The sequence below is a fragment of the Marmota monax genome, unplaced genomic scaffold (genome assembly GCF_021218885.2).
Source record: "Marmota monax isolate L192 unplaced genomic scaffold, Marmota_monax_Labrador192_F-V1.1 WCK01_AAM20220418_F8-fsc00122, whole genome shotgun sequence".
Classification (NCBI taxonomy): domain Eukaryota; kingdom Metazoa; phylum Chordata; class Mammalia; order Rodentia; family Sciuridae; genus Marmota; species Marmota monax.
In genome coordinates, this window is record NW_026695223.1 from 5,732,854 (window position 1) to 5,748,804 (window position 15,951).

General features: G+C 40.7%; 1 protein-coding gene across 1 annotated transcript; it reads left to right on the forward strand.

Annotated features, from left to right (window-relative positions):
• Nucleotides 1-816: 816 nt before the first annotated feature.
• On the forward strand, nt 817-2,031 carry LOC124086039 (olfactory receptor 9A4). Its single transcript, XM_046434038.2, has one exon. It carries the CDS (start codon nt 1,087-1,089, stop codon nt 2,029-2,031), a length of 945 nt encoding a protein of 314 aa, XP_046289994.1. The 5' UTR covers nt 817-1,086.
• The last annotated feature ends 13,920 nt before the right edge of the window (nt 2,032-15,951 follow it).

Genomic DNA, 15,951 nt, shown 5'->3' on the forward strand with positions numbered 1-15,951 from the left:
AGAACGGATGAGGTAGCTGCATGCAGGGTGAGCTCTATGTCAACTCCTCCACAGCAGAGGGCAGGTCGCCCTTCTTTCTGCCTGGTATGGCAGACACAGTGCTCGCCTTTGCTTATGATCCTGCCCTCTCACTCTGCCTGATCTTCCTGTATCTGCTTTCCATTCTGTAGAGATCTCCACCAACAGAGAGTGCAGGTTGACTGGATAGTACTTTAGAGAGGAGTGAATGGGAAAATGCCAGTCAGGCTGGTTATCTCTGTTCATTCACTGATTTTTTAAATCTACTTTTTAATGTATTCATTTAAACTATTTATAGAGTTATTCTTGGCATTGGTGATGTAGGGAAGACAAAATGAAAGACATAAGAACCTAAATTTGAGGTTAATTAAATTTGAGATTTTTGAGGCCAAATGTTTTCTCTGATAAGCGGATGCTAATCCATAATGGGTGAGAGGGAAAATGAAGGAACTTTGGATTGTGCAGAGGGGAGTGAGGTAGGGTAGGGGGTGTGGGATGGGAAGAACAGTGGAATGAGATGGAAATTATTATCCTATATACATGTATGATTACACTGCTGGTGTGACTGCACCATGTGCAGCCAGAGGAAGGAGAAGTTGTGCTCCAATTGTGTACAATGTGTCAAAATGCATTCTACTGACATGTATAGCTAACTAGAACAAATTAAAAAATAAAATAAAATTTTTTAAAATTTGGGATTTTGAATATAAATTAATAAACAAATCAAGTATATGATTTGAGATATGACTGAGAGCCAATAGTAAGAAAAATATAGTATAATAGAGGTTAGAGAGTGAAGGTGTGCTATGTCATTTTAGAGAGGATGAGAGGAGATGGCCTATGAGAGGAAGCTGTGCAAAGACCTGAACGAGGTGAGGGAAGGAGCCCAGGTATGCTAAGGGACCCTTGTTTGTGTTCTGATATTCTTCAGTTTTCCAAGAATTCTGGAGAAAATAGGTAGTCACAGAAGAGTGGATGTGGATTTTTTTCCAAGCTGCTGGGGATGAGAAGCAGTATTCTCTCTCTCTTGCCCTCTAGATTACACAAGGAACCAGGATTCCGAACTAAATGTTGGGGAATTATTCTAGTGCCACAGAATTTTATCTCCTTGGCTTTCCTGGCTCTGAAGATCTACACCGTATCCTTTTTGCTATCTTCTGCTTCTTCTACTTAGTGACACTAATGGGAAACATGGTCATCATCACGATCGTCTGTGTTGACAGACGTCTCCAGTCCCCCATGTATTTCTTCCTAGTCCACCTCTCTGTCCTGGAGATCCTAGTCACAACCATAGTCGTCCCTGTGATGCTTTGGGGATTGCTGCTCCCTGGGATGCAGACAATATCTCTGACTGGATGTGTTGTCCAACTCTTCCTGTACCTTGCTGTGGGGACCACAGAGTTCACACTGCTTGGAGCGATGGCTGTGGACCGTTACGTGGCTGTGTGTAACCCTTTGAGGTACAACATCATCATGACCAGCCGCACCTGCAACTCTGTGGTAATTGTGTCATGGGTGTTTGGATTCCTTTTTCAAATTTGGCCAGTTTATGCCACATTTCAGCTTACCTACTGCAAATCAAACGTGGTAAACAATTTTTTCTGTGATCGAGGGCAGTTGTTCAAACTATCGTGCAATGACACTATTTTCACAGAGTTTATCCTCTTCTTAATGGCCATTTTTGTTCTTTTTGGTTCTTTGATTCCTACAATTGTCTCCTACACCTACATCATCTCCACCATCCTCAAGATCCCCTCAGCCTCAGGCCGAAGGAAAGCCTTCTCCACCTGTGCCTCCCACTTCACCTGTGTTGTGATTGGCTATGGCAGCTGCTTGTTCCTCTATGTGAAACCCAAGCAAACGCAGGCGGCTGAGTACAACAGGGTGGTATCCCTGATGGTTTCAGTAGTGACCCCTTTCTTGAACCCTTTCATCTTCACGCTCCGCAATGACAAAGTCATACAGGCCCTTCGGGATGGAATGAAACATTGTTGTCAACTAATCAGGCACTAGCCTTACCCTGAGGCATTTCACATGGCAAAACACTTATATGGATTCTAGAATAATCTAAGAAGGATTTATGTATCTTTGAACATCATCATAATAATTATCATTATTAAATAATCCATGTTTAAAATGATTGTAAGTTATGACTTTTTAACATGGTTAGTTGTCATTGAAATACACATATATATATATATATATATATATATATATATATATATATATATATAGTTTCTCAAGTTACAAAACATTTCACATAAAACATTAATTAAACATTTTAGTATAAATGTAATATGTGTGATTTCTAAACAGGAAAGATAAGGAACGGTATTCTCTGACTACAGAACTAAATGACTACTTTATCCCAAGTTCCTGAATCCTCTTCCTGAAATTGTTCTGTGCTTTTTGTGGATTATGTAAAGCTTCTTATTCCTTTTCTGCTCAAGCATATTCTCTTGATTTTGTCCTAAAAGCCCCGTTCCTGTGGTACTACTCTGTATTTTCTTGACTGGTAGAGTTAAGAGAGTAGAGTCATTCCACAATTCTGGACCCAGAGGTGTAATATCTACACATCTCTAATGTGTAGGCTTTCTCAGAGTGTTAGAGGAGGAGTAAGGAAGTATTCTTTTGCCTGTAACACCCAGATCGTGCTGCTGCCACAAAGCATGTGGGCAATGGAGTTGTATTTTGGAAGCTCAAGGGAGAGCTGGGCTTGACTATGGCAGCTGCATATTCCTCTGTGTGTTCCTAGGCTGAATGGGGGCAATGCAGAGGGCAGAGGAAGAGGCAGCCTCTGGTCTCTCTTCCTGAGTTTCTCTGTCTTCAGTCTCTGCAAGGTCCGTGGCACTTCCTTTGTTCCCTTTCATTTGTTCATTCTCTCCTGCCCACTCTCTTTGCTGATTTCTCTTTGTGTTACTCTTTTGGTGGCTCCAATTCTGCAAAGTATTCCTGGGCTCTTCTTTTCTCTTCTTTTCCTTCCCTCCTCACAAACCCCAGGCCTCCAGGCCATTGTCCAGCTTTCCACTGTGCTGCTCTTTCCAGCATTGGATATCACCTTTCCCCCAGTTCCACTCACGGTATTCCCAATCAATGTTTCCACTTCTTATGACATAGGCACAAATTTATCCAGAACAGCATCTAGTAACAACCAAATATTGATACTGAATGCAATGTCAGTATGTGACTGGTTAAATAGTATTTTATTCGTATGTTGAAGTTTTATACAACTGTAACAGGAATGAATATTCTTTCTGCAATGAGTAGAAACAGATCTCCAAGCTGTACTGCTAAGTGAGAAGAACAAAACACATTGGATTTAATATACAAACTTTTATGTAGGAAAGGGGTAGAAATGAGTAATATATTCATATTTGCCATGTTTGCTTGTGGGAGGTATCATAAGAAAGTAATAATTGATTGCTATGGGATTGTGGGAGTGGGAGTTGGCAGATGGGATGGGGGAGGTAGTGAGATTTTCATTGTATGCCTTTTAATATTCTTATTTTTGTAACCATGTGTATGTACTTCCTATATAAATAAAGAATTTCATTTCTCTTATGCACTTTAAAAGATGTATTCATTCAATATTCCACTTGTTTTAAAGACTTCAATAAGACTTATTTAATTACACACATATATTTCTCCAACTGAGGATATATTTGGTTAAGTGGAGGCTGATGTTAAATCCAAACATGTTGGGAAATCTCTCCAGAGCTTAACATAGAAACTGTGAGCTCAAGAAAAATATTAAGAAATGGAAGTGTATGTATATATGACTACACACTCTCCTTAACATAACCTTATGCTCTAGAATGCCCGATATGGAGAAAATATTACTCTTGGAAGAAGAAGATACTGTCCATTGTAAGGAAGTCTGTTCTGACATAGTAATTACTTTATCTGTGTACAAGGAACCAATGTCTTGACTCTTTTACCTTTGGCTTTTGGGGCAATAGATTCTTATTATGCTAAGTATCTTTCCTTTTTCTCCAAATTGATTACAGAAATACTTGTTTTGCATGTATAGTAGTCAGAGTAGAATTGATATTTCATTTTATGAAATATATGATATTTCACATTATTCCTGTTAGAAGCACTTCTCACATCTGGTCCTCGGCCTTCCCTATTGATTTCTTTTTTTTTTTAAATTTTTTATTGTTGGCTGTTCAAAACATTACATAGTTCTTGATATATCATATTTCACACTTTGATTCAAGTGGGTTATGAGCTCCCATTTTTACCCCATATACAGATTGCAGAATCACATCAGTTACACATCCATTGATTTACATATTGCCATACTAGTGTCTGTTGTGTTCTGCTGCCTTTCCTATCCTCTACTATCCCCCCTCCCCTCCCCTCCCCTCCCCTCTTCTCTCTCTGCCCCCTCTACTGACATTCATTTGTCCCCCTTGTATTATTTTTCCCTTTCCCCTCACTTCCTCTTGTATGTACTTTTGTATAACTCTGAGGGTCTCCTTCCATTTCCATGCAATTTCCCTTCTCTCTCCCTTTCCCTCCCACCTCTCATCCCTGTTTAATGTTAATCTTCTTCTCATGCTCTTCGACCCTACTCTGTTCTTAGTTACTCTCCTTGTATCAAAGAAGAAATTTGGCATTTGTTTTTTAGGGATTGGCTAGCTTCACTTAGCATAATCTGCTCTAATGCCATCCATTTCCCTGTAAATTCTATGATTTTGTCATTTTTTAATGCAGAGTAATACTCCATTGTGTATAAATGCCACATTTTTTTTATCCATTCATCTATTGAAGGGCATCTAGGTTGGTTCCACAGTCTTGCTATTGTGAATTGTGCTGCTATGAACATCGATGTAGCAGTGTCCCTGTAGCATGCTCTTTTTAGGTCTTTAGGGAATAGACCAAGAAGGGGAATAGCTGGGTCAAATGGTGGCTCCATTCCCAGCTTTCCAAGAAATCTCCATACTGCTTTCCAAATTGGCTGCACCAATTTGCAGTCCCACCAGCAATGTACAAGTGTACCCTTTTCCCCACATCCTCGCCAGCAGTTGTTGTTGTTTGACTTCCTAATGGCTGCCAATCTAACTGGAGTGAGATGGTATCTTAGGGTGGTTTTGATTTGCATTTCTCTGACTGCTAGAGATGGTGAGCATTTTTTCATGTACTTGTTGATTGATTGTATGTCCTCCTCTGAGAAGTGTCTGTTCAGGTCCTTGGCCCATTTGTTGATTGGGTTGTTTGTTCTCTTATTGTCTAATTTTTTGAGTTATTTGTATACTCTGGATATTAGGGCTCTATTTGAAGTGTGAGGAGTAAAGATTTGTTCCCAGGATGTAGGCTCTCTATTCACCTCTCTTATTGTTTCTTTTGCTGAGAAAAAACTTTTTAGTTTGAGTAAGTCCCATTTGTTGATTCTAGTTATTAACTCTTGTGCTATGGGTGTCCTATTAAGGAATTTGGAGCCTGACCCCACAGTATGTAGATTGTAGCCAACTTTTTCTTCTATCAGATGCTGTGTCTCTGATTTGATATCAAGCTCCTTGATCCATTTTGAATTAACTTTGGTGCATGGCGAGAGAAAGGGATTCAGTTTCATTTTGTTGCATATGGATTTCCAGTTTTCCCAGCACCATTTGTTGAAGATGCTATCCTTCCTCCATTGCATGCTTTTAGCCCCTTTATCAAATATAAGATAGTTGTAGTTTTGTGGATTGGTTTCTGTGTCCTCTATTCTGTACCATTGGTCCACCCGCCTGTTTTGGTACCAGTACCATGCTGTTTTTGTTACTATTGCTCTGTAGTATAGTTTGAAGTCTGGTATCGCTATACCGCCTGATTCACACTTCCTGCTTAGCATTGTTTTTGCTATTCTGGGTCGTTTATTTTTCCATATGAATTTCATGATTGCTTTCTCTATTTCTACAAGAAATGCCGTTGGGATTTTGATTGGAATTGCATTAAACCTATAGAGAACTTTTGGTAATATCGCCATTTTGATGATGTTAGTTCTGCCTATCCATGAACAGGGTATATTTTTCCATCTTCTAAGATCTTCTTCTATTTCTCTCTTTAGGGTTCTGTAGTTTTCATTGTATAAGTCTTTCACCTCTTTTGTTAGGTTGATTCCCAAGTATTTTATTTTTTTTGAAGATATTGTGAATGGAGTGGTTGTTCTCATTTCCATTTCAGAGGATTTGTCACTGATATACAGGAATGCCTTTGATTTATGCGTGTTGATTTTATGTCCTGCCACTTTGCTGAATTCATTTATTAGCTCTAATAGTTTCTTTGTAGACCCTTTTGGGTCTGCTAGGTATAGAATCATGTCAACTGCAAATAGTGATAATTTAAGTTCTTCTTTTCCTATTCTGATGCCTTTAATTTCTTTTGTCTGTCTAATTGCTCTGGCCAGTGTTTCGAGAACTATGTTGAACAGAAGTGGTGAGAGAGGGCATCCCTGTCTTGTTCCAGATTTTAGAGGGAATGCCTTCAATTTTTCTCCATTCAGAATGATGCTAGCCTGAGGCTTAGCATAGATTGCTTTTACAATATTGAGGTATGTTCCTGTTATCCCTAGTTTTTCTAGAGTTTTGAACATAAAGGGATGCTGTACTTTGTCGAATGCTTTTTCCGCATCTATCGAGATGATCATATGGTTCTTATTTTTAAGTCTATTGATGTGGTGAATAACATTTATTGATTTCCATATATTGAACCAGCCTTGCATCCCAGGGATGAATCCTACTTGATCATGGTGCACAATTTTTTTGATATGTTTTTGTATCCGATTCGCCAGAATTTTATTGAGGATTTTTGCATCTAGGTTCATTAGAGATATTGGTCTGTAGTTTTCTTTCTTTGAAGTGTCTTTGTCTGGTTTAGGTATCAGGGTGATGTTGGCCTCGTAGAATGAATTTGGAAGTTCTCCCTCTTTTTCTATTTCCTGAAGTAGCTTGAAAAGTATTGGTATTAGTTCCTCTTTAAAGGTTTTGTAAAACTCTGCTGTATACCCATCCGGTCCTGGGCTTTTCTTAGTTGGTAGTCTTTTGATGGTTTCTTCTATTTCCTCAATTGATATTGGTCTGTTTAGGTTGTCTGTATCCTCCTGACTCAATCTGGGTAGATCATATGACTTAAGAAATTTATCGATGCCTTCACTATCTTCTAATTTATTGGAGTATAAGGATTCAAAATAATTTTTGATTATCTTCTGTATATCTGAAGTGTCTGTTGTGATATTGCCTTTTTCATCCCGTATGCTAGTAATTTGAGTTCTCTCTCTTCTTCTCTTCGCTAGCATGGCTAAGGGTCTGTCGATTTTGTTTATTTTTTCAAAGAACCAACTTTTAGTTTTGTCAATTTTTTCAATTGTTTCTTTTGTTTCGATTTCATTAATTTCAGCTCTGATTTTAATTATTTCTTGCCTTCTACTTCTTTTGCTGTTGTTTTGCTCTTCTTTTTCAAGGATTTTGAGATGAAGTATGAGATCATTTATTTGTTGGTTTTTTTCTTTTTTTAAGGAATGAACTCCAAGCAATGAATTTTCCTCTTAGAACTGCTTTCAATGTGTCCCATAGATTCCAATATGTTGTGTCTGTGTTTACATTAATCTCTAAGAATTTTTTAATTTCCTCCTTGATGTCTTCTATAACCCATTGATCATTCAGAAACCTATTGTTCATTCTCCAAGTGATGTATTCTTTTTCCTTCCTTCTTTTATCGTTGATTTTCAGTTCCATTGCATTATGATCAGATAGGATGCATGGTACTATCTCTACTCCTTTATATTGTCTAAGAGTTTCCCTGTGACATAATATATGATCTATTTTTGAGAAGGATCCATGTGCTGCTGAGAAAAAAAGTGTAACTGCTTGATGTTGGGTGGTATATTCTATATATGTCAATTAAGTCTAGGTTATTAATTGTATTATTGAGTTCTATAGTTTCCTTATTCAACTTTTGTTTGGAAGATCTGTCCAGTGGTGAGAGAGGTGTGTTGAAGTCTCCCATGATTATTGTATGGTGGTCTATTAGACTCTTGAACTTGAGAAGAGTTTGTTTGATGAACATAGCTGCACCATTGTTTGGGGCATATATATTTATGATTGTTATGTCTTGTTGGTGTATGATTCCCTTAAGCAGTATGTAGTGTCCCTCTTTATCCCTTTTGATTAACTTTGGCTTGAAATCTATTTTATTTGATATGAGTATGGACACTCCTGCTTGTTTCTGAAGTCCATATGAGTGATATGATTTTTCCCAACCTTTCACCTTCAGCCTATGTATGTCTTTTCCTATCAAATGCGTCTCCTGTAGGCAGCATATTGTTGGGTCTTGTTTTGTGATCCATTCTACTAGCCTGTGTCTCTTGATTGGTGAGTTTAAGCCATTAACATTTAGGGTTATTATTGAGATATGGGTTGTTCTTCCAGCCATATTTGTTTATTTATGTTACTAAACATGGTTTGTTTTCCTCTTTGATTATTTTTCCCCCCTTTACTGTCCTACCTCCCACTGTTGGTTTTCATTGTTATTTTCCATTTCCTCTTCCTGTAATGTTTTGCCAAGGATGTTTTGAAGAGATGGTTTTCTAGCTGCAAATTCTTTTAACTTTTGTTTATCGTGGAAGGTTTTAATTTCATCTTTCATCCTGAAGCTTAATTTCGCTGGAAACACAATTCTTGGTTGGAACCCATTTTCTTTCAGTGTTTGAAATATGTTATTCCAGGATCTTCTAGCTTTCAGAGTCTGTGTTGAAAGATCAGCTGTTATCCTGATTGGCTTACCCCTAAATGTGATCTGCTTCCTTTCTCTTGTAGCTTTTAAAATTCTCTCCTTATTCTGTATGTTGGGCATCTTCATTATAATGTGTCTAGGTGTGTGTCTCTTATGATTTTGCACATTCGGCGTCCTGTAGGCTTCTAGGATTTGGGATTCTGTCTCATTCTTCAAGTCTGGGAAGTTTTCTCGTATTATTTCATTGAATAGATTGCTCATTCCTTTGGTTTGAAACTCTGTCCCTTCCTGTATCCCAATGACTCTTAAATTTGGTCTCTTGATGTTATCCCAAATTTCTTGGATGTTCTGCTCATGGTTTCTTAACAGTCTTGCTGAGCTGTCTATGTTCTTTTCAAGTTGAAATACTTTATCTTCATTGTCTGATGTTCTATCTTCTAAGTGTTCTACTCTGCTGGTAGTATTCTCAATTGAGTTTTTAAGTTGGTTTATTGCTTCCTGCATTTCTAGGATTTCTGTTTGTTTTTTATAACCTCTATCTCCCTGTATAGTTGATATTTTGCTTCTTGGATTTGTTTATGTAATTCATTGTTGAAGTGATCTTTCATTGTCTGATTTTGCTGTCTGATGTCTTCCTTGAGACTCCAGATCATCTGAAGCATGTATATCCTGAATTCTTTATCTGACATTCCATCTGCTGCAGCTATTACCTCTTCTAACGTTGAGTTGACCTGCATTGCTTGTGGTCCTTTCTTTCCTTGTCTCTTCATACTGTTCGCGTTCCTTTCTACTTGGTGAAACTGTTGTGCTATTGAATTTTCCCCCTATATATTTATATTGGTCTTGTATAGTTGCAATGTCTCCCTCGAAGGCACGGACGGCGGCTCTGCCCCTCCTCCAATTGGGGCAATGTGCCTACCACGCCGGCAGGCCGCTGGGCCTGCTCTGCCGGTTGGTAGCAGGTCCGCCTACCTTGCAGGCGCGGGCGGTGGCTCTGTCCCTCTGCGGGCCGCTAGGCTTGTTCTGTCGGTGGTCGCAGTTCTGCCTACTTTGCAGGCGCAGGCAGCGGCACTGCCCCTCTGCAGGCCTCTGGGGCTGTTCTGCCAGTGGGTCGCAGGTCTGCCTACCTTGCAGGTGCGGGGGGGGCGGCTCTACCCTTCCTCAGGCCACTGGGCCTTTTCTGTCTGTTGGTTGCAGGCCTGGCCTGTTCTTTGGTGGTCACAGTTCCGTCTACCTTGCAGGCGCAGGGGGAGGGGGCGGCTCTGCCTCTCAGCAGGCCGCTGCTCCTCTTCTGCTGGTGGGTCGCAGGTCCGCCTACCTTGCAGGAGTGATTGGAAGCTCTGCCCCTCCGCGGGCCACTGGGCCTTTTCTGTCAGTGGTCACAGTTCCTCCTACCTTGCAGGCACGGGGGGTGGGGGGCGGCTCTGCCCCTCAGCCAGTCGCTGGGCCTGCTCTGTGGGTGGTCACAGTTCCGTCTACCTTGCCGGCGCAGGGGGGAGGGGGCGGCTCTGCCTCTCAGCAGGCCGCTGCTCCTCTTCTGCCCGTGGGTCGCAGGCCTGCCTACCTTGCAGGAGTGATTGGAAGCTCTGCCCCTCCGCAGGCCACTGGGCCTTTTCTGTCGGTGGTCACAGTTCCGCCTACCTGGCAGGCGTGGGGGGTGGGGGGCGGCTCTGCCCCTCAGCAGGCCGCTGGGCCTGCTCTGTGGGTGGTCACAGTTCCGTCTACCTTGCCGGCGCAGGGGGAGGGGGCGGCTCTGCCTCTCAGCAGGCCGCTGCTCCTCTTCTGCCCGTGGGTCGCAGGCCTGCCTACCTTGCAGGAGTGATTGGAAGCTCTGCCCCTCCGCGGGCCACTGGGCCTTTTCTGTCGGTGGTCACAGTTCCGCCTACCTGGCAGGCGCGGGGGGTGGGGGGCAGCTCTGCCCCTCAGCAGGCCACTGGGCCTGTTCTGTGGGTGGTCACAGTTCCGTCTACCTTGCCAGCGCAGGGGGAGGGGGCGGCTCTGCCTCTCAGCAGGCCGCTGCTCCTCTTCTGCCGGTGGGTCACAGGCCCGCCTTCCCTATTGATTTCATCAAAGAGAGACTCACTTGACATCCAAGCCATGCTTTAACAACCCAGAAATTCTGGGAAGTTACTGACCAGTGGGTACATTTTTGAAAGTAGAAGACAGTAGGTAATTTTTCCTTTTAGAGGAAATAGTTATGAGACATAATTTATACATATTCTAGAGTAGGTAGAACCCCAAATCCTGCAGTAAATTGCTCTTAGTAACAAGAAGATTAACAATGCAGACTTTTATGGTTTTATAGGCTTCTTTCTCAGCTTCATATCCTTTGTCACTCATGCCTGCTCTCATGGAATGTATTTACTAGTGAAATAATAACTCTTAAATTCTTGGCCTCTGGGAAACTAAGCTAAGAAATAATGCTTAAATATGGCACTTAACTTTTTATTTGTAAACAAAGAAGAAATCATTTCAGCCATAAAACAATGACATAGGTTAATTTCTATTACTACATACAGATGGTAATTGACTTGCTCAAGATTGTATAGTTAGTAGGGGTCTCCAGTGTTGAGAGCCACAGCCGAAGGGGCCCCAGCAAACTTCCAGCTGCCAGCAAACTTCCAGCTGCCAGCAAACTTCCAACTGCCAGCTGATGATTGGCTCACAGCGGCCCCAGCAACTTCTAGCTGCCAACTGATTGGCTCCTCTGTGGTGATGCTCATTGGGCTGTTTCCCTGCCCTTTCAGACCATGGAGCTGCTCATATGGGGACTTTTTTTGGCTCCGCCCACACGACCCAGCCAATCGGCCTCAAGAGCAGGAGGAGTGGGGGAGGTTGAGACGCTTGTGGGAAGCTGGTGGTGGCAGTTGGGCTCTGAAGGTTTTTCCTGAGGAGCTGTTTTGTTTGGTGTGTGTGGTTCTAAAAATAAAGTTCATTTCTTTTGACAAGTGGCTCCTGAATTGTGCCCAGCCAGACTGTGGCATTTGGTGGGCCGCACGGGAATGACTGAGGGTAAGTGATAAGGTAAACTGCTCGCCCCTGAAGGAAGGGCGAGAGGATGGGTAGCCATTTTAAGATTATTCTTTTGTTTTGCTTCACTTTTGTTTTAAGTTGCCTGTCCCTGGAGATGTGTAAGATGGAAGAAAAACCGCTCACATCTGAGGAACAGATAGGGAGAAAGGACGGATGGACATTTCAGGAGGCTATTATAATGATTTTGTGTTGTTCCAATTTTGTTTCACTCTGTCTCGCTTTTGTTTGGTGTCATTCATCTTGTTGGGTTGTATTATAGTAGAAATATGGGATCAGAAATTAGTAAAAAACAAACCGAAAGAGTGTTAAGTAAATTGTTAGAGGAAGGAGGCATCCCAGTAAAATCAAGAGCAGTCAGGGCATACGTTGATACAATACAAAAATGTAGCCCATGGCTTTTTAAGGAGGAGTTGTTAAATATACCACATTGGAACCATCAAGGTGAAGATTTAAAAAGACTAGAAAAGAAAAGCCCAGGGACTCTGCCAGTTGGCACATTGCCATTGTGGACGTTGGTATCTTGTTTGCTTAGTCCAAAGCCTTCAGTTCAGACAAAGGTAGAGGAAGGAGAAGACATATTGATTCAAGTAAAAGAGAAGGTCTCTCAAGTTAGTCAGAAAGAGGAAAAGATTCAAGTAAAAGAGAAGGTCTTTTGAGCTAGTCAGACAGAGGAAGAAAGCTTAGAGCAGAAAAAGCCATCAGGGGAAAAGTTACAACAGGAGACTGCTACTAACACCTTTCTATCACCAGAGGGCGTAAGTGTCCAACAAACAGCGCCACCTCCATATGCTGGGAGGCCCCCAACCCCTGCAGTTGATAGTTGGGATCCTGAGACAGGATCTCAAATATTAACATGCCCTGTATTTGAGGCAGGAGGGCAGCGAATTCACCATGCTTTAAATTTCAAAACAGTGAAGCAGCTAAAAGAGGCTGTAACAACCTATGGTCCTCAAGCACCCTTCACTGTAAGCATGGTCGAATCCATTAACAACTTGAACATGACGCCAGCAGATTGGGCTAATATGTGTAAAGCTGTGCTAAATGGAGGACAATACCTGTTATGGAAGGTTGCCAATGAGGAATTTTGCAAGGAGACGGCTAGGCGAAATGCAGCAGCTGGTTATCCTCAGAGAAATCTAGATATGTTGTTAGGAAAGGGACCTTATGAGGATCAGCAGCAACAAATTGCATATGATCCTGGTGTATACGCACAAATTGCTGTAGATGCAGTTAAGGCATGGAAGACTTTACAAGGACATGGAGGTTTACAAGGTCAATTATCTAAGGTAATACAAGGAGCTAATGAATCTTACGCTGAATTTGTAGATAGGCTTATTCAAACAGCTACCAGAGTTTTTGGGAATATAGAAGAAGCAATGCCGTTAATAAAACAACTGGCTTATGAGCAAGCGAATCGTTGGTGCAGAGAAGTCATTAGACCATGGAAACATGAAGATTCAAAAACATATATTAAATTTTGTAGAGACATTAATGAACAAGAGCAAGTCGTGGCAGCTGCAGTAAAACAGGCTTTAGATGCCAGGCCAAGAACATGCTACAATTGTGAACAAACAGGACATTTTAAAAGGAATTGCTCCAGAGGAGGAGGGTTTAACAAAACTAGGTATCAAAGGAGTAGAATACCAGGTATTTGCCCACGATGCCATAGAGGGAGACATTGGGCTAATGAATGCCGTTCTCAAACCACCATAGAGGGTACTCCATTATCAAAAAACGAACAAGGACCAGGTGTTTATCCATGATATCGTGGAGAAAGGCATCGGGCTCCGTTGCCAAAAAATGGACATGGGGGCCCAATGCTCCGGGGCCCAAAACCACAAATATACGGACCACTGGATGAACCCAGCAACCCCATCAGGGTAGTGCCCAGGACACATTGTCCATTAGATCCCTCATCAGACAAACCAGAGGAAGCGCAGGGTTGGATATCTGCGCCTCCGCCAGAGCAGTACTAACTCCAGAGATGGGAGTTCAAATCATTCCCACAGGGGTAAAAGGACCTCTTCCCAAAGGAACAGTAGGCTTATTATTGGGACGCAGTTCTTCTACTCTAAAAGGACTTATGATAAATCCTGGGGTAATTGATCCCGATTATGAAGGTGAAATAAAAATTATAGCCAGTTCTCCAAAGGGTATATCAGTAATTTCACCAGGAGATAGAATAGCACAGTTACTAATAATACCCAGCCTACATGATAAATTTTTCAGTCGTACTGTAGGAAGAGGTTCTAAGGGATTAGGCTCCACAGGTGTAGATTGGGCTATGCTTTCTCAAGATTGTATTGTTAGTATGTGGGGTCTCCAGAGTTCATCTCTTAACTGCTAAATAACCTATACTAAATAGCCTATACTAAATCCTAAATAGCGTATACTACTAACTCATGAAACGCTAATTGCATATCTTTGTCTGAATTACTTGTTATTCATTCTTTTATCAGTTAGGATAGGCTAGGTTATGTTATGGTAAAACCTTAGCATCTTTGTAGTTTGCAACAACAAATGTTTATTTTGTTCCCATTATTTGTCTACAGTTGGTCAGTTGCCCCTCTGTTCCTTGTTGTCTTCATTAAAGGACATGCTAAAGGGGCAGCCTTAAACAGGGTATAGGCTTGTTTCAAGGCAATAAGAAAAGAGTATAATCAGCTGTTGTCAGATTTCACTGGGAAGAATAAGTCCTGAGGCTAAGACTGCTGTGCTTCTATAATGAATTAAAGAATGGAAAAAAAAATAGAACACTACTTTCAATAATATGTTTAAAAACTCAACACCTGGTAAAACTGAATATTCATATGAAAAAGGATGTTTTTGGAATCTTACTTTTTGCTAAGCAAAAATTATTTCAAAATGATTTAAATACCTAGATAGGAGACAAAACTATAATACTCTTAGAATAAAGCATAAGTGGAAAATTTCATGACATTGAACTTGACAATGATTTCATGACTATTATTCCATAAGCATAGGGAGCAAAAGAAAAAAAAATATTTGATTTCATCAAAATTAGAAACATTTGTATGTTAAGGAAAAAGTCAAAAGTGAAAAGGCAACCAACAGGATGAGAAAATATTGGTGAACCATATATCAGATAAGAGAATTGTATCCAGACTATATAATGAGTTCTTATAACTCAATAAAAAGACCACTCAATTTTAAAATGAGCAAAGTATCTGAATAGATATTTCTCCAAGGAGCACACACAAATAGGCAACAAGTTCATGAAAAGATGCTTGACAAAATTAAGCATTAAGGGAAATGTAAATCAAAATCAAATAAGATACCATTTGATTCACAGTAGGATAGCAAGGATCAAAAAGTTAAACAATGGCAAATGTTGGCAAAGATGTGGAAAAAATTGCAAAGCACACATACCACTGATGGGAAGGTATATTGGTGCAGTTGCTTTTCAAAAACTGGCAGTTCCTCTAACTATTTGTCATAGAATTACCATATGACCCAGAAATTCCACTCCTAGGTTTATTTCCAAGAGAATTGAAATCATACACTTAAAAACTTGTTCATGAATGTTTATAGTGGCATTATTTATAATAGTCAAAAGATGGAAGCCACCCAAATGCCCATGATCACACACAGTAGAATATTATTCAGTTACAAGAAGGGTTACTGGTTGTACTAGTTAGCTTTTTGCCACTATAATAAATATCTGAGAGGATCAACTTATAAACAGAAAATTTTTATTTTGGTTCCTAGTTTTGGAGGTTTCAGTTCCCACATCATCAGTTGGCCCCATTGCTTTTGGGCCTTTGCTGTGACAACACATCATGATAGAAGCACATGGTAGAACAAAACCACTCACCTCATGCATAGAGAGCAAAAGAGATGAAGAAGAAGGGGTTAGAGAACCACAGTCCCAATCAAGGTTATTACCCCGGTGACCTAATGACTTCCAAGTAGGTCCTACCCCTTAAAGATTCTACCATCTCCAATACCACCATCATAGGCAATAATCCTTTAGCACATGGATCTTTGAGGGTCACTTAAGATCCAAACTATAACACCAATACATGCTACAACATTGAGGAACCTTGAAAACATTATGCTAAGTGGAAGAAGGCAGTCAAAAAGACCACATATTATAGACTCTATTCATATGAAAATCCAGAATATGAACATCTATGGAGATAGAAAGTTGGCCAGTGGTTG

Coding starts and splice junctions, on each gene's coding strand:
- LOC124086039 (XM_046434038.2), top strand. CDS start 1,087: ATGTTGGGGAATTATTCTAGTGCCACAGAATTTTATCTCCTTGGCTTT.